We start from the raw sequence: 19,438 nt of genomic DNA, 5'->3' as shown, positions 1-19,438 counted from the left end.
TCTAGTAACTGGTGGTTTTGGGCTTCCCTGACCCAAAATTGTGTTTTACGAAATCAAAGTTTTTTAGTAGGTTTGACCGTTTATCCTAAGAAACTGTACTCTTAAGTGCAAATTTTGTGTCAACAACCCATACAGGTGCACGAGTGTTTATTAGCTGGGGGTTTTGGACATCTCTGGCTCTAATTCGTGTTCCAGGTTTCGTAAAATTAAAGTTTTTAAATGAGGTCTGACCTTTTACCCTAAAAAACTGTAATTTTTAGTGCAGATTGTGTGCATCTAAACTTCAAACATGCATTAGACTATTTTTATCACAAAATCGGTTTTCAAGAAACATTTTGTGCATCTATAACCCAGTTTGACCCACGAATGTCTAGGTGACTGGGGGTTTTGGCCATCCCTGACTCACAATCTTGGTCCAGGTTTCAAAAAATCAAAGTTTTTTTGTAGGTGTGACCATTGGTCCTAAGAAAATATGCTTTTAAGTGCAAATTTTGTGTACCAAAGCTATAAGTTTGAGTTTGATTATGTTTTTCCGAAAATCGGTTTTTGAACAACAATTTTGTGCATCCACAACCCAGACAGACTCCTAGTGACTAGGGGTTTTGGTCACCCCTGACTCAAAATTATGTTCCAGGTGTCAAATAATCAAGGTTTTTTAGTAGGTGTTACTATTACTCGTTGATATTTCTTAAGAAACTGCACTAGTGCAAATCTGTATACCCAAGCTACGCCTAGTGACTAGAGGTTTTGGTCTATCCCTGACTCAAAATCAAGTTCATCCTAAGGTGTCAAATACCATCATGTTTTTCCGAAAATCGGTTTTTGAACAACAATTTTGTGCATCCACAACCCAGACAGACGCCTAGTGACTAGGGGTTTTGGTCACCACTTGCTGTCCCTGATAGTAGGTGTCGAACTGTACTTTTACTTTTAAGTGCAAATCTGTATACCCAAGCTACAAACTTGAGTTTCACTGTGTTTCTTCAAAAATCGGCTTTTAAAGAAGACATTTGTGAATCCACAACCCAGACAAACGCACAAATGTCTATTAGCTGGGGGTTTTGGCCATCTCTGGCTCAAATTCGTGTTCCAGGTTTGAAAAAATTAAAGTTTTTAAATTATGCTTGACCATTTGCCCTAAAAAACTGTACTTTTTAGTGCAAATTGTGTGCATCTAAACTTCAAACATGCATTTGACTATTTTTATCACTAAATTGGTTTTCAAGAAACATTGTGTGCATCTACAACCCCAGTCTGACCCACGAATGTCTAAGTGACCGGGAGTTTTGGTCATCCCTGGCTCAAAATCTTGTTCCAGGATTCAAGAAATCAAAGTTTTTTTTGTAGGTGTGAACATTGGTCCTAAGAAAATGTGCTTTTAAGTGCAAATTTTGTGTACCAAAGCTATAAATTTGAGTTTGACTATGTTTTTCCGAAAATCGGTTTTTGAACAACAATTTTGTGCATCCACAACCCAGACAGACGCCTAGTGACTAGGGGTTTTGGTCACCCCTGACTAAAAATCATGTTCCAGGTGTCAAATAATCAAGGTTTTTTTAGTAGGTGTTACATTACTCGTTGATATGTCTTAAAAAACTATACTTTTAAGTGCAAATCTGTATACCCAAGCTACAAACTTGAGTTTGACTGTGTTTCTTCAAAAATCGGTTTTTAAAGAAGACATTTGTGCATCCACAACCCAGATAGACGCACAAATGTCTAGTAGCTGGGGGTTTTGGCCATCTCTACCTCAAATTCGTGTTCCAGGTTTGAAAAAATTAAAGTTTTTAATTTGTGTTTGACCATTTGCCTTAAAAAACTGTACTTTTTAGTGCAAATTTTGTGCATCTAAACTTCAAACATGCATTTGACTATTTTTATCACAAAATCGGCTTTCAAGAAACATTTTGTGCATCTACAACCCAGATCTGACCCACGAATGTCTAGGTGACTGGGAGTTTTGGACATCCCTGACTCAAAATCATGTTCCAGGTTTCAAAAAATCAAAGTTTGTTTTGTAGTTGTGACCATTGGTCCTAAGAAAATGTACTTTTAAGTGCAAATGTTGTGTACCAAAGCTGTAAGTTTGAGTTTGATTATGTTTGTCCGAAAATCGGTTTTTGAACAACTATTTTGTGCATCCACAGCCCATACAGACGCCTAGTGACTACGGGTTTTGGTCATCCCTGACTCAAAATCATGTTCCAGGTGTCAAATAATCAAGATTTTTAGTAGGCGTTACCATTGCTCCCTGATATGTCTTAAGAAACTACTTTTAAGTGCAAATCTGTATACCCAAGCTACAAACTTGAGTTTGACTGTGTTTCTTCAAAAATCGGTTTTTAAAGAAGACATTTGTGCATCCACAATCCAGACAGACGCACAAATGTCTATTAGCTGGGAGTTTTGGCCATCTCTGGCTTAAATTCGTGTTACAGGTGTGAAAAAATTAAAGTTCTTAATTTATGTTTGACCATTTGCCCTAAAAAACTACTTTTTAGTGCAAATTGTGTGCATCTAAACCTCAAACATGCATTTGACTATTTTTATCACAAAATCGGTTTTCAAGAAACATTTTGTGCATCTATAACCCAGTCTGACCCACGAATGTCTAGGAGACTGGGGGTTTTGGCCATCCCTGGCTCAAAATCTTGTTCCAGGTTTCAAAAAATCAAGTTTTTCTTTGTAGGTGTGACCATTGGTCCTCAGAAAATGCACTTTTAAGTGCAAAAATGCTTTAAGCTTGCATTTACCTGTGTTTTTTTCAAAAATCGGTTTTTGAAGAAGAATTTTGTGCATCCATAACCCAAACAGACGCACGTATGCCTAGTAACTTGGTGTTTTAGCCATCCCTGATTCAAAATCGTGTTCCACATTTCAAAAAATCAAAGTTTGTTAGTATGTGTGGCTATTGGTCCTAAAAACTGGGGGGTTTTGGCCATCCCTGGCTCAAAATCTTGTTCCAGGTTTCAAAAAATCAAAGTTTTTTTGTAGGTGTGACCATTGGTCCTAAGAAAATGTACTTTTAAGTGCAAAATTTGTGTACGCAACCCAGTCTGACGCACGCCATGTATTGTAAATGGGGGTTTTGGGCATCCCTTGCTCAAAATCGTGTTCCAGGTTTCAAAAATCAAAGTTTTTTTTAATGTTTGACGTTGCCGTCCCCACCCCCAATCTTTAATTCCACATGACATTCCCTTTTAGTGGGAGGGGGCATGTACCTCTCTGATGTGTGAATTAACTAAAATTAGCTGAATTTGCGTTAAATTAGCAAACATATTTGCTGTAATGCAATATAATCACAAATGCCCAATTAGGGGCTCTTCACTCAGTATATGTCACTAGATTGCATTTGCGAGGTAGCAAGTTGCGCGAGAAGCTTTGGAGTGGGGGGCTGATGGATGTTAATAATGTGTTCCTTTCGGCTCTTCATGGGGCAATCCGTCGTGAACTGTCTAAATTAAACCTGCAAATTAATCTATAATTAATTTAGTTGGGTCGTCCTCTGTCATAAAGGAATAGACATTTTAGTTGCTCTAACTTAATTAAATGCCCTCGTTAAAAACCTTTGCCAACATTCCGCGATTCTTTTGCGCGGTTTAACTCGAAAAATGTAATTTCCGTCGTTTAGAATTTGAAAAAGCAAACATTCCAGTTAGTTTGCTTTCATGGGAGAAAGGCGAAATGGGAAAATATTCTTCGAGCGCGGACTCGCTCGTTTTCTTTTAAAACGTTATTGACAAAATATATCTTTTTGCAAAATGAGTTTCGCGCAATAATCGTAGAAATTCTCCCACTCCAGCGGCTCGTACGAATATCCTTCTTGTTCGCTGTAATTTCCTTTTCAGGCTTTCAACGTGAAATCGTTATCGGAGGTGACCTCGACTTCACTAAAATTTGTTGAAAGAATCAATCGGAGCCTTTCGCTTCAGAATCGCATTTTAACTAGCACTAATTACCGATTTTATCAGAATTTCCATTGCTAATTAACTCTAGTTACCTCTGTTCACTTGACCTTTTCCGCTAATTAGTTGTCGTAATTAAACTTTGTGTTAATTATTTAGAAAGTCACATGTGCGAGGAATGTAATTAGTTTCTTAATTGAAATTACTTAAATTATGTTTGGAATTTGTCCATAATTGTCAGAAATTATTAATTTGCAATTTCGTCCAGATAAATTATCCTTAATTAATTAGTTTCAATTTTCCCTACTTTGACTGTACTAACCTATACGTCAGTAAGGCTAGCGTTGGGTAATTCGGTTTGGCTTCTCTCTTTATGATTGCAATCAATATTATGCTCAGTTTTTGTCTTTTTACAGTGACACAATGGCGCAATTTTTATCGGCTCTCGCTACCAAGTGTAATATGTAGACGTCACTAACCTATACGCATATTAGAAAGAAATTAAGTCCGATTCTTCGATAATTGTCCAGGTTAATGGAATCGATCGATGTGCAGCTATGTAACAGACTGTACAAAAATCAAATTATTCCGCTGTTTGTTTTACTCTCTCCGCCCGCGTAGTTTGCAAATTGTATTTGAAACAGGGAAAAGTACTTACAATTCGTTTGGCCTCGATCGACACGTTGTCCTCCCCATCGTCGCCGGTGAAGGACTTGCTCTTCTCCATGAAATATTGACCTCCGACCCCGAGATGAACCATCGCTGCTTATTGTTGCTCGTCTCGCGCGTCGCTAAATTGCGAATTACACGTTGTTATACTGTTACCGTGTCCTCTAAGCGTCGACCCTTTGCCATTTTGCAAATTACGGCGCTCACGCCAACGCCGTAATCCGTAAATCTGCCCTGTTTGCGCTAGAAGTGTTGTCGCTGATTGCTTTTGTCTCACTTATTTAGCAAATTTTGTTCACATTCTAACGTACCGTACAGGGTGTTGCGATTTCGATAGGCTTGACCGAACTTAACAAGTGGGCGACCGAGATTTCCGATTCTCTTACACTTAATTACAATTACTTGTAATTAACCCAATTCAAAGAATGTATTCAAGCAGGAAAACAGCATAGCACGAGTAATTAAATTACAGAATTAAAGATGCTGTTATTTTGAAAGATTTATACACACATACTACCACGACAACTACTCTAAAAGCATTTAAGAGCCCCAAAAGTATAAAAAATGATAGGCCTTAAAGACAAATTCTAAGTGCTTTAAATGCTCTAAAAGTTACCAAGTGTCTTAAAGTTGCTTTCCTTTGTCCCAATCTTTGTGAAATCTGGAAGTATTCTCGAACTGTGAAGGGTTATGGAAGGTCTTGCAACTTTTTGGGGCCCTGGGATGCTCTGAGCGACTTTGAAACTGTTTAGGGCTCTTAAGGACTTTTAAAGGTCACCCAACGACGTGTAAGGATTTTATGATCAGCCCTTTAAACACTTTCTAAGCGTGTTTTTGAGCATTTTCAAAGTTTCTAAAAGGCTATTTGTGGTTTTCAATTAACTTGAAAAATTGATTCGTTATTAAAGACCCTAAAAGCCTCCAGATTATTTCCTGTAGCCTTAGAGAATTTTGGAAGATCGGGGGTGGCATTTAAGGGCTTTAAACAATGCAAACACCTTATAGCTCGTTAAAAATTGGATATTGGTACTTTAAAGAGACTTTTAAAAGATTTATTTATTTTTATTTTTATTTTTATTTTTTTAATTTTTATTTTTATTTTTATTTTTATTTTTATTTTTATTTTTATTTTTATTTTTATTTTTATTTATGCTTGCTCTTAAGCACTTAAACACTCTAGAACATTTTCTTGTACACTTAGGTATAGGGGTGGTCCTTAAGGGAGGACTTTATAAAACCTCGAATCCAGTTACAAACCCTTACATCTCATTCAAAAATTGATATTGGCAGAAATTAAACATTTTTTCAAGGCTCTTAAAGGCCTTTAGACACCCATATGTGCGCGTAAAGGCCTTGAGGGACAAACAAAACACTTTTTGAAGACCCTTAAATGCGTTTAATTAATTTTTTATTTCGTTAATGGTCTTAAAGGTAAAATATCGACATTGATGTTTTCAAAAATAACCAAAGGTCTTTTAGAGGTCACTAAAGGGTTATGTAGACTATTGAAAAGTACTGAGGAGCTAACATTGTGCCTATTAAAGGTTCACAAGACCTCTCAAAGGCTCATCTCTTAAAAATAAGGAAAACTCTAGAACCCTAAAGGCTTCTGGAAGACCCTTTGGGACCCTTGGTCGCTTTTGGGGATAGTTAAGGGCCTGTAAGGTCCTTTAATTACCCATAAAAGCCGTTTAAGGCCCTTAAAACCAGCCTCTTAAGCGCTTTTAAAGCGTGTCAACAAATTTTTCGGCTCCTAAGCGTTTTCAAAAAATCTCTTCCTTAGTAACGTTTGGAATCGCATGACACCTACAAATTCTATTGGTCGGTATGAAAAATCGGTTCGATTTTAAAGATGTTTGATTACTTGTACCCTTTAAAGGCCTTTTAAGGAAGTCTTAAATTCAGTTAGAAGCACATATCCCATTAAATATCTTCAAGATACTTGAACATTCAGATAATGGCACCATTAAAGATTATTTTTAAAAAAAACTTGATGGCATTTAGACCTTAGGAGCCTTTTAGGGACCCTAACGGGCTACATTTGGACACTTAAGGGTTCCTAACGACTTTTAGAGATTTTCCAATATACGCATCCAAATTATTTCGATGTCCTTGAAATAACCTCGAAACCTACAAATTTTCTCGATTAAGATCCACTTGAATTTCTCAGCTCCTTTTCTCTAATTTGTTGAAGTTCTTTTCAAATCTTCCCGCAGAGTTCTGAGAACTTTATTCTAAATCTCCATATGGCCTTTTCCAGGTCCTCTCGAGCTCCACTTAAGGTCATCTGGACGTGCATCTTTTCGAAAATTTCTCTGAGATTAACCCCAAAACCTTCCTTGGATTTTCTTGGAATTCTGTTTCTCTTTTCAAAACCTTTCCGGTGAACTTGCAAGTTTTTCGAAAACCTTCGAACTCGACTTTCTAGAAAATGGGTGAATTTGGAATTTTCGGTAAATAATTTTGAAATTTCGCAACCCTTAAGATCCATAAAAACTTTTAAAGGCCCTCTAAAGACTCGGGAAGACTTTTAAGCAAATAAGGCTTTGTAAAAGTTGTAAGGATTGAGAAGGCGACTGTAAGGATTTTATGGTCAGCCCTTTAAACACTTTCTAAGCGTGTTTTTGAGCATTTTCAAAGTTTCTAAAAGGCTATTTGTGGTTTTCAATTAACTTGAAAAATTGATTCGTTATTAAAGACCCTAAAAGCCTTCAGATTATTTCCTGTAGCCTTTGAGAATTTTGGAAGATCGGGGGTGGCATTTAAGGGCTTTAAACAATGCAATTACAACACCTTATGGCTCGTTAAAAATTGGAGATTGGTGCTTTAAAGAGACTTTTAAAAGATATTTTTATTTTTATTTTTATTTTTATTTTTATTTTTATTTTTATTTTTATTTTTATTTTTATTTTTATTTTTATTTTTATTTTTATTTTTATTTTTATTTATGCTTGCTCTTGAGCACTTAAACACTCTAGAACATTTTCTTGTACACTTAGGTATAGGGGTGGTCCTTAAGGGAGGATTTTATAAAACCTCGAATCCAGTTACAAACCCTTACATCTCATTCAAAAATTGATATTGGCAGAAATTAAACATTTTTTTCAAGGCTCTTAAAGACCTTTAGACACCCATTGATATGTGCGTGTAAAGGCCTTGAGGGACAAACAAAACACTTTTTGAAGACCCTTAAATGGTCTTAAAGGTAAAATATCGATATTGATGTTCTCAAAAATAACCAAAGGTCCTTTAAAGGTCTCTAAAGGGTTATGTAGACTATTGGAAAGTACTGAGGAGCAAACATTGTGCCTATTAAAGGCGTTCACAAGGGCTCTCAAAGGCTCATCTCTTAAAAATAAGGAAAACTCTAGAACTCGAAAGGCTTAAAGGAGACCCTTTGGTACCCTTGGACGCTCTTGGGGACATTTAAGGTCCTTTAATTACCCATAAAAACGTATAAGGCTCTTAAAACTTCATCCTAAATCTCCCTATGGTCTCCAGGTCCTCTCGAGCTCCACTTAAGATCATCTGGGCGTGCATTTTCTCGAAAATTTCACTGAGATTTTGAAATTACCCAAATCATCACTTCCTGAGGTTAACCCAAAACCTTCCTTGGATTTTCTTGGAATTCTGTTTCTCTTTTCAAAACCTTTCCGGCGAACTTACAAGTTTTTCGAAACCCATCGAACTCGACTTTTTAGAAAATGGACGAATTTGGAATTTTCGGTAAATAATCTTGAAATTTCGCAACCCTTGAGATTCCTAAAAACTTTTAAAGGCCCTTAAAATGTACTCGCGAAGGCTTTTGCAAGTATGGCTTTGTAAGAGTTCTAAGGATTGAGAAGGCTGCTGTCGAGACTTCGTTCCGACTGTCATTTAAGGTTTGTGTGGACCTTTGAAAACTGTGAAAGAGAAAACATGTTGCCTCTTAAAGGCTCATAAGGATCCTTAAACCAAAGGCTCGGCTTTTGAAGAGAAGACATTCTCAGGACTTTAAAGGGCTATGGAAGGTTTTGCAATTTTTTGAGGTCCTTAGATGCTCTGGGGAGGCTTTTAAACTGTTATTGGCTCTCAAGGACTTTTAAAGACCCCTAAAAGGACTTCACCCTTAAACACTTTCCAAGCGTGTTAAGAGATTTTTTCAAAGATTCTTAAGGGCAATTAGTGGTTCTCAAGACTTGTAGACGTTCACTTTTGTACGGGGTTTCACCAGGATTATTTTAATTTTTGTTTTGTTACTTGACCTGATGAATCCCCTTACGAACGTGGGCGTTCTACCTGGAAAGTCGCTCCCATCTTAATACTGTGGCCGTGGATGTCTCCCCTCTGACTTTGACTTAGGAGATTTTGGAAGCCTTTACAACCTGTAGGTCCTTATATTCCGTTAATGGTCTTGACGGCTCTTCTAATATCTTACCCTTAGACAGAAAACATTAGGCCTCTTAAAGTTTCCCAAAGGCTCTTAAAGACTGAAAATCCCTTTCAGAATCTGAAAGACTCACAAAATCTCTAAAAGTCGCTCCTTTTAATTGACGTTAACTGTCAGATGTATTTAACAGTAACGTGAAAAAAAGGTACTCTTCATGGATTTTAAATGGTTAGAAAACTCCAAAAGCCCTTACAAGTTTTTATAGACTCTTGCGGACCTTTGTAAGCTTTTAGAAGCTGTTAGGTGACTCTTTAAGGGCGCTCTGTTATAAAATAGATGCTCTCCCTGTTGCTGAAAAGCAAGTTCTACGAACGCGTTTGCTAAAAGAAAACCACTAAATTGTTTCCTCAAACTCTCGTAAACACTTGAGCATCCAAGTGGATTTGATCGAGTTAATTACGCGGAACGTAACTTTGGTCGAAGAAAAACTGTGTCAAGAGCTCGTCTATTTTCACACAGTATAACTATCGATTCGTGGCGATTCCATTGAGAAAGAGCGAACTCCTTGCGACGGCCGTCGGGTCACGATCGCGTACTCCTTGGCACGGTATTCTTGATTCTTATCTGGTCGCCTTTATTACGACAAGGTTAGCGGGGAGACACGCAAATTGAAAAAGGGATGGACAAGGTTGGCCGATCCCTCCGGACGTACGCTCGATCGAACGTAGTCAAATTGCTTCGGAAGTGGCGTTTCAGGTGTTTCCATTTGAATTTCTCACACTTTTCGCTACGTGTATGGTGACGGAAAATCGTTTCCGTCCAAAGTTTCCACGTTCTTGCCTACTCTTCCAGGAAACTTCGCTTTAGACGGTGTTCTGGAAATGGCGACGGAACTGTCTTGTACTGGGGGAAAAGCCTTCAAAGGCGTTTAACATTCGCAAACTGTCTCCATCAGAGATTTCAAGATTGCCCCTTTGGTGGAGAAGTCACTCTTACCCTACCTGCTGACGCCGGTGTTCAATGGGAATGTTTACAGACTAAGCCAATTTATAACGACTTCCTTCCGCAATTAAACGTGTTTGATGTCGAATACGCCGTAGTCACAATCTTATCCGGCGTACTGGTCGGGCTGTCCGACGGGAAATTTTTCGTATTTGTACATTTAACCAATGATTCATGCATTGTAGGCGTTTTTGTTGAATAACGCATCATTATTCCGAGGATGTTTTGGGATGTCCAAAAGGATATTTTTCGTATTTTCACACCAAGCCATACGCTCGTGACCATTTTTAAATTGATTCATAAGACGATATTCGTAATTAACGGAAAAGAAAGGAGAAGGAGCGTTTTAATAAAGAAAGCAAACGGCTAAAAAAAATTGGAGGGTAGTTTTAAGAATCTACTTCGTGAATTAAACGTCGACCCCGACCTATGGTGGAAGGAGGTCAAGTCGAAGTTGGAGAACGACCCTTTAAGAACCTTTGAAAGTATTTCTTTAAGATCATAACAGCCTTTAAGAACGTCCCTAACAGGTTCTTAAGGACTTTTAATGGTGCTTTAAACGTTTTTGATAATCTGTAATTTTGACGAGCAATTATAACCCCTAAAATTAATCGTAAACCACTAAGGGAATATAGTACCTTCTAATTGAATTTGAGGGTCTTTATTTAAGTATGAAAACGCGACACTGCCTTTATGAACCTACGAAGGTTTTCAGGAGCCTCCAAAATGCTTGGAGGTTTTAGAGTGGGCTTTTAGATTCTTTTAAAGTCCTCCAGAGATTCGTAAACGTATTCCAGAGGTTTTGAGAAGGATGTATAAGTCCTTAATAAGCACAAACTTGGTTTATTGTATTTGAATTTGTTACCTCAGTGTCCATTTTTCTCATTTTATTATTTGCAATTGCGCAATTTTGTTGTTTAATAATAATCGCTTTTGTAACTTGTCTATTCAGATTTGTCTAAACGTGTAATTGCGTATAATAATGTAAGACTTATCTGGTCGTTTGCGATAAGGAGTTTTATTATCGGACGAAATTTAATTAACGCACGTGTCGTTGTTAGGAGAGATAAGGTGTTTCGAAGAATTGCGCGTTATTTCGGCGTAAGCAATTTTGGCGCGTTCCTTCAAAGCTATGATTATCAAGTCTATTGTGATTGAGGTTTTAATTATCGACCGCTGGCGTGCGGGGTCCATTTAAGTTCATACAAGCTGTTTAAGCTTCTCTTTCTTTCAGGGATATTATCTTTATCTTTTATGTTTTTCGGAATACATTTTTGTCATTGTCAATCAATTAATTGTGTGTTATATCCTTTCCTGCGGCCCAGATAGAGTCTGTATGTGTTTGAGCTAGCTGGACAGTTGTTTTGTGGGTGGTGGAGTGACCGCACGCCATCGCACACGGCAGTATGACTTCAGCTTGTTGTGAACGAGAACCAATTAACCTCCCCGACCCACCACTACTTTGCCTGTGCTTACTGTGCTTTACGAAGGTGTGCTGAAGGCGCACGTCTTTAGGATCTTCTAAATTGGTTGAACAGCAATTAAGGCCATTAACCCGTTTCTAATGCTAATTTTAAAACTATCTGCCTGGTAATTTCTATGCAACTTCACTAATAATTACTTCGGCATCGATGTTGGAACTGCCATTTGCTTATACAGCAAACGGAAAGTTTGTAGAAAAAATTACGGAATATTCTCAAAGGGTTCCACGAGACGTGTCATATTTTAATTTCATTCTTTATCGCCGGTGACTAATATATATTATATCGACTGGATGGCGCCCGGATGTCTGGGATACTCGCTAACCTATTAACAAATGAGGATATCTATCAGATAAGATTAACTCAAACATGAGAACCCGATTTTCTTTTAATTGTCGCTATGTACCTCTAAAGACAGGCTTCCAGGCTTCCACAGAAAAACATTGTTAAATGACTTATCAAACAAATGTAATTACAATTTGATTGTGTCCAAAACCAGTATGTAATCAAAAGTTATATCAAGGAGATCAAAAAGATTACCGGAACGGCCTTTTGAGCTCAGATGGGCGCTTTTCTGCCTTATCTGTAGCAGACAATAACACAAACAAACAAGAGTGGTAGTGAATAGCGCGGCAAATAAATATTGCGGTAGAAATATCTAACGTCTGACACTCGCATACTAAACCCACAATTAATACTCAATTAGAATCAATATTTCGAATGACTTTACACTAACAAAACCAAAATTTTGAGCGAAAACGCATTGTCAACTAGATATCTTTACAACAGCAATGATCTAATCAATTCAAAATGTAAATAAGATAGTATGAAAAAACTCTTCGGAGTAACAAAAGTAACGTAGAGAAAATCGGGTCTCGGAAAGTGTATCTTTCGTAAATAAATAAATAAATAAAGCGAACACTGAGAGAAAACAACGCCCTAAAACGGATTAAGAATAATGCAGTCATAATCTTTACATACGTCACACTAATTACTTGCAAATATAAATCCGCTAAGCGTATTCAATGGAGCAACCACAACAAATCAGAATTGGAGAGAAACGCTCCAAAGAAATATGATAGTATCCACTACAAAGAGTCATTTTCAGGTAGACATAAAAAAGTAATGGCGTATCAAGAGAAACCACTGTGAAGGAAAAAAAATAACTGTACGCAAGAACAAATTAAAGAAGGGGTAGAATTAGAAGTGTCGCGGAAAACATCTGCATGACCTCTGGCGGTGAAAGAATGAAAAAGGGCAATAAAACCTATAACACTCGGATGGCCTCTAGCGGCGAAAATAAAGGACTAAAGTAATATCAAATCTACCATAGAGCAAACTTACAGTAACTCTTTCTCTCCGCACACGCTTCAACATTAGCCTATTATTTTGGTTTTTCTTGAACGCTTTTGCTTTGTTTCTTTTTTTGTAAAATTCGAATCTAATTTGTATATTTTTAGAGTAGCGTTGCCCTGTCAGCATCCCTACATCATCTCCTAACGACCTTGCACCTCAAAACAAGGTCACTTCTTAGTTACGTAACTTTTTCCCGAGGAAATCCCTGAAATGTAAGAAATCTACCCCCGTACAGGTGCCTCTGCAAGCAAATAGAAACTAATGAATGGCGGTGGTGCTCAAACGAAAATCAATGATCAGAAGACAGACAAAAACCCTTCCATTATATTAATTAATCTCGATTTCTGTCACGCCCCAATAAAAGAACAAGAAAACACGGGACGAGCTTTTATTATAAGACAAGGTAACGGCTATATATATTTTTCAGGATACGGCGAGTATGCCCCGCGGGACACTCACGCGCGTTTCTCCGGAATTTCAATAAGAGCGAAGCGACCCACACCCGCTACAACTCGAAAACAATATCCTTCTTCCAGAAATAGCTCATTCGCGTTACTTACAGGATGAAAAAAGAATGGTCCGCCGACCGCAATCGGGAAATTGGAGGTCGGACGGAATAAATAACAAATCGATACTCGGTGTAATCAAAAGGTAAAAAAATTAGCGATAGGCCGAGGTGAGCTAAGGGATTTTGAGCTTCTCGGGCTTGATTTTAAAGTAAAGGTTCCAGGGATACTTCAACAAACATACAAATGTCTAAACTTGGTTTGTAGCAGGGGAGCAGAATGCAAAGAGTATTCTACACGGGCTCTGATTCGTTGGAAATGAGTTGGTATCAGGAGAATACGAGGTGGATTGTTTCAGCTACGCTAAACCATGCCTCGTGGTTAGGAGAACAGAACGCAACGAATTTAAGAACTGATTTCCTGATACTAAAACCATTATTAGATGGCTTGTATCACTACCACATAATGTAAATGAAATACAAACTTCCTGATATATGAAACAAGTCGATCGGTATCAGGGCAGCAGAAATGTGAATAGATGTTTGTCAATTAATCTCATTCTTCGTTTAGCTCTGCTCTCTCTCGACACTGAAATAATTTCTACAAAATGATTGTATCAGAAGCGCAAAGTTTTTTCATTATCTCCTAATAAAATGTGACTCTCATATTCATAATTTTTCCGAGAGCTCTGCTTCTCTTCTACTAAGCGATTACCATTTCCATACAGAGAAAATATCTATTGGAACAATCATATTGGAACAACATGGTAATAGGAGTACAAATGTACAAATGAGTACAATATCTTCCGTTAGTGCCGCTCTCCTGATGCCAATGTCACCCCTAGAGGTACTTTGTATCAGAAGAGCGCACTACAAGACGATTTGATACGATGCAACTGTCGAAAAACCTAATCTACTCCTCGTACAGTTCTATTTTAGTGAGAAGAGCAGAATGGAAGGAAGGTTTTGTCGTTCTGATACATTCAGTAAGTTCTTAGAAACGATCAGGAGTTCATGATTAGCGGTCAATTAATTGAAATTCCCTTTAAGCCTGATGCCTTGATTTTTTAGTAGTTATAGCAAGGGGAGATTTAAGCTTCTAGTTTTATTCTTCAGATACAAACAATAAATTCTTAGAAGCGAAATGGTAGCAGGAGAAAATAAGACGAGATGAAGTGTACGTCAATCAAATTTAATCTTCCCATGACCCTTCCCAGAAATGATTTGGTATCGGTTAACGTTTTGTTTCATTATCTCTATAGAGACAGTAGTTTCATAGCAAAATGCGAATTGGTATCAGGAGATCATGAAACGCGAGCCCACACATTGGTACAGTTTTCCGACAATGCAGGATGTCGAGAGACGGTTTGTATCGAGAGAGCATTATACAGTGAATACGTAAAATTCCGGTTCTGGTCTCCTGATTCAGATAGTGATATACTAAAAATGAATTAGTGTCAAGGGTGTCACTTGCTCACTTTACACTTGCGCTCTCTTTAGAGGAAACATTAAATTTATACTTTTTTTGGAGGAGGCTATAATGCAAAGAAAGTTCCAGACACAATAATTTTTAAGAAACCAGTCGGTATCAGGAGAACATAAGATGAGCCTACGTATTTCCCAATAAATCTAAATTGTTATTTCGTCCTGCTCTCATGATGAATTGTACCAGGAGAACATAATGCAAGAGTCTCTTGACACAGATGGTAACATCTAAGAAACAAAATGGTATCAAAACTAATGAGACGCGATGTCTTTAAATCATCTTTCAGCTCTGCTCCACTGATTCCTTTAGCTGATAATAAACCATTCCTAGAGATAGTTTTGTATTAGGAAAGCATGAAACCTTTCCAAGGTTCTGCTCCCCTGATACAAATCCAATTCTAGAACAATGCAAGAATCGTCTCATTGTATTCTTCTTATACAGACAGTAATTTCTTAGAAGTAGTTGATGAAACGGGAGTGACCATTGAAGAATTTAAATGAGTCTACAGCTTGATCCTAAAATCACCCCGAGGGATCGTGAGATTAGAATGTGGCAGTTATTTTCTGTGGGAATACTATTTTCCTAAAAAAACTAGTTGGTATCAGGGAAACATCTTGGCACAGTCCTGCGACACTACAATTTGTGTTTCTATCAGGAGAGGATAATTCAAGGAATAATTCCGATTCTGTTCTCCTGATACAGACCGTAATATCTTAAAACGAATTAGTGTCAAGGAGACATATGAAGATGGCAGGATTTGTCAAATATTTTAAATCTTCCTTTCGAGTTTGTTTCAAGGGAACATAAGACTCCACTGAAATATCAGGAGAGCAGGAGCGAGAAAGATATTTCAATAATAGAAATGCTTTGTATCAGGAGGGAGGTTTAAGCTACCGATTTTTAGATGAGGAGAACAGGATACGTTAGTCATATATCGTGCTACAAACCTATTCTCTCGACAGCTATGAGTGTTTGTATCAGGACTATAGTGCAAAGAAGGTTCCAGGCACTAATTTCTTAGAAACGAGTTGGTATCAAGAGACCGTACTATTAGTGTGCGTGTTTTCCCTTTAATGTAAATCATTTCGGTCTGCTCTCGAGAAAAATTCCATCAGGAGAAAAACTAGAACTTCCTCTTCTATTCTCCTGATACATGATATCTTATGAAAGTGAATTAATAAGACCTTGACTCATGTCTACCCTCTGGAGGCTAAACTATTCATCGAAATGGTTTATATCATTTGAACTCGCTGTTTTTTGCGGATGGAAACAGGTGCTTTCCTGATGCTGAAATAATTCCCAGAACTGATTTTACATCACAAAAGCACAATTATAATTCAGGCTTTCGGTTTTAATTAGAAACGAGTTCGTATCATAAGATCGTGAGGATACTGCTCAGTTCTCTTGATACAAGACTAATCCTGGAGATGCGATGCATCAGGAAATCATAAAACAAGGAAGGTCTAGGCTACCTGTTTTATTCCCCTGATACTAATACTGATTAGGAAAGGCTTATTACCATTAATCTAAATATTTTTTTAGCTCTGCTCACCTGATACAAAAGTCGTCCCTAAAGATAGTTTTGTATCAGGAGAGTAGAGTATTCAAGATACTTTTTCATTATCTTTTAGGAATGAGTTTATATCAGGAGAACGTGAGGCGCGCGCGCGAGTGTATATTTTGCTACAGTTTCATTCCCCTGACACTACACCACGCCTAGAGACGGCTTTTACCAGGAGGCCAGAATGGTTCAAGTTTAATTTACGCCAGTTTTATTCTCTTGGTACAGACTTTGGCTTATTAGAAACGAGTTAGTACCAGGAGAACATAGGAACAGTTAATATTTATAAACCTTCAGTTCTGTTTCATGCTCACCTCGTGGTGAAGTCGCTTGTGCATTCAATATAGATGCTTCTAAAGGTCTGCGTTCCTGATTTTGAAACTATTTCTTGTGATGATTTTGGATTAGGAAACAAGAATGTTGAGAATATTAAAGTTTTTTGTTTCATTGCCTCTATTTCCTGGAAACGAGCTGGTATCTGGGAAGCAGAATGGGGGAGGTCAGAATATATGGAAGATTTCATCTTCCAGCTCTGTTCGCCTGATGATCAAAAATTTTTGGGGTGTGTTGTATTTTATTTCCGAAGTTATAAAAGGTCAATGACATCATTTTTTGTGGTGTATTTCATTTTCAAGCTCATCAAAGGTCAGTGGTATCATATTTTATTACGCGGTACGGTTTTTTTTAATTTTTTTTATTTTATTTTGCCTTTATTTTTGAGTGGGCGGGTATCAGGGGAACATTAATACCTGAGATTTATGCATTTGATTTTATTATCCTGCTAGATATAGCAACCTGTTTGGTACCAGGAGAGCATACAGTGATAATGATTATCTAAATCTCTCTCAATGCTGAAACCACGAAGCCACGGGAGGTCTGCTCTCCTGACACTGAAACAATTCTTCGAAATAGGCTTCCTATCAGGAGCCTAGACTTTCAGGAGTGTTTAGGTTTTATTATCTCCATAATGACAATAATTTCCTAGAAATTAGTTGGTATCAGGCGAACATGAGACGCAAGCGTATGCCTTGTTTCAGGCCTTCCTCTTTGAAACTAAACCATGCTTGAAAATTGTTTACATCAGGAGAACAGATCGCAAGGAAGACATAGATTTACTCTCTTGATACCAATCGTAGAGGATTCAGTATTTTTTTAAAAATGAGTTGGTATCAGGAGAACAGGACACGCTAGTCTATATCTTTCTAGAGATCCTATTCTCCTGACACTAGTTCGAATATTCTTGTTACCTTGAATGTTTTGCCGGTCGTGACAATTTGACTTTAAATGACAAGATTTTAGGCGGTAATGGCACGTGGTCAATCCCGGTTATGGGCCCGGATGTAGCGGGCGTTTATTTTTCCAAGAATGAATTCATTGAGAGAAAAGTTCCGGTGCGAGAGAAAGGCGCGTTGACCCAGAAACGCGACGTCGACGTTTTTCATCCCGCTTCCGTACTGAAAAACTCAATTGTCGCGCTTGGAGGAGCCGAAAAGCGGAAGTAGCAAAAGGAGACGACCCTTAGGGCGTCTGATCCGCTCAACGGTGCAACAACCCCCTTACTAGGCGCCCATTAATAAAACCGGCAACAACAACATCACGCACTCATTCACGTTTACCAAATTCGCGCCGATTACCCCATTTCGAGTGGGGTGAGATTTACCTTCGGGCAGATTTAGGGACACTGGCGCACTTCAGGGCGAGAAACTTAGAAAACTTACGTATTAGCACTCGAGGGTTAAAACGCGCCGGGCGAATTGCACTAGCAGACACCGTGGCACGGGGAGTTACTGCCGAAAGCTTCAAGAAAGCTCAGATTGTAAGCGATCGGGCACGTTCGGCTTCCACCCGCCGTCAATTAAACATGATCGCGCGAATTTAGAAATTTTTCCGATTTTCATTGCGAGTGTGCAGGGAAAACTGTAGGACGTGATTTCGGCCGGAAAATTCCATTGGAATTCATTTGTGTTTCGCCGGCCGTATTGATTTGGGAAATTCGCGCCATGAAAGGACAACGCTAAACGTCTTAAGATCTCGCGTGGTGGGTGGCTGCTGAGGTTTTCTCCATCCGAGCAAAAGCAATTTTCCGAAACCGCTTTGAGAAATTGCTATTTACATAACTAAACCGTTTCGCTTTGAATACTTTATGATTTTCTAATTAAGGAAGGAAGTAACTGGCAGGTGGTGGTGAAGGGCCCTTTCCACCCCATCTGAGAAGCGGTCCAAAATTTGGAACGGCCACCCGAGTGCGCTTGAAAGTATCGATTCCTCTTAAAATTACTTTTGATCCAGGTTTAGAATTTCTCGACGAGTTATTTAAGACATGGGGCAGAAGACTCCGAAGGAAGTTAATGAAAGGACGATTTTGTTCAATTTTCGGGAATACCGATTGCAAATGAAAAAGTACTCAGAGTCGTATCTGCGTAAAGAAGTAGTTCTAGGTTATTTTACGTTCTGTAATTTCAATTCAGTCAACAAGTAATATAACGTCAATATCGGCATAACATTTATAATGATATCTGAAATACGTTTCAGAACTTGTAAAAATTTTCGAGTTTAATTTTAATTCGTGAGAAGTGGGTTTTTTAGAAATTACTTAGACATCCACGGTCTTTCTTAAATAAAATTTTTATACGTTAAAAACTAACTAATAACTATAAAGGTTCGCAGTTTCCATTTTGAAGCCCATATTTTTGTTCTGAGTATTTCAATTCTATACAGTGTTGTTCTCATAATGGGCTCACGAAGTTCTGGCGACAGAATGTCGGGGTAACACGAGCTCATTTGATTTTAACTGCTCCAAACCGCAAAGTTGCGGATTAGTGCATTTCTGTACTGTGGGCAACGCACCACAGGAACAAAAGAATAAGTGATTAAAGATGTCCGTCTTCGTTAATAAGAACCGCGTACATTGTAGGCGTTAATTAATTAGAAAGAATAGGTAGGGATCACTAGAGAGAGGCAGTTTTGAATTCATTTGGTTTTGGGCTAACAGCGCGATCTCGCGTGGAGCTCAAACAATGTGTAGTTCGAAAGTAGATTTGTTCGCGGAGAGATTTGTTTCTGAGTCACCGTAGTGTTAACTGTATGGGTTAGATTAACAGCTT

The 19,438-nt window shown here is 38.1% G+C and overlaps 1 protein-coding gene across 2 annotated transcripts in view; it reads right to left on the bottom strand.

The window, feature by feature from the left end:
- The window catches only part of LOC116161281 (synaptotagmin-7), a 650,310-nt gene extending 632,183 nt beyond the window's left edge, over positions 1 to 18,127 (bottom strand). The window contains exons 1-2 of one of the 2 annotated variants that reach the window (XM_031474596.1): positions 18,053 to 18,127; positions 4,564 to 4,696 (exon numbers count right to left, since the gene is read on the bottom strand). In XM_031474596.1, the coding sequence (XP_031330456.1) occupies positions 4,564 to 4,665 (102 nt within the window). In that variant the 5' untranslated portion in view covers positions 4,666 to 4,696; positions 18,053 to 18,127. Of the gene's footprint in view, positions 1 to 4,563; positions 4,971 to 18,052 lie in introns of those variants that run through there. The other variant, XM_031474595.1, reaches the window with a different exon arrangement.
- Positions 18,128 to 19,438: the final 1,311 nt, after the last annotated feature.

The sequence above is a fragment of the Photinus pyralis genome, unplaced genomic scaffold (assembly GCF_008802855.1).
Source record: "Photinus pyralis isolate 1611_PpyrPB1 unplaced genomic scaffold, Ppyr1.3 Ppyr1.4_LG10, whole genome shotgun sequence".
NCBI lineage: Eukaryota > Metazoa > Arthropoda > Insecta > Coleoptera > Lampyridae > Photinus > Photinus pyralis.
Note: the sequence above shows the minus strand (reverse complement) of the source record. Positions and strands in the feature narration are given on the sequence as shown.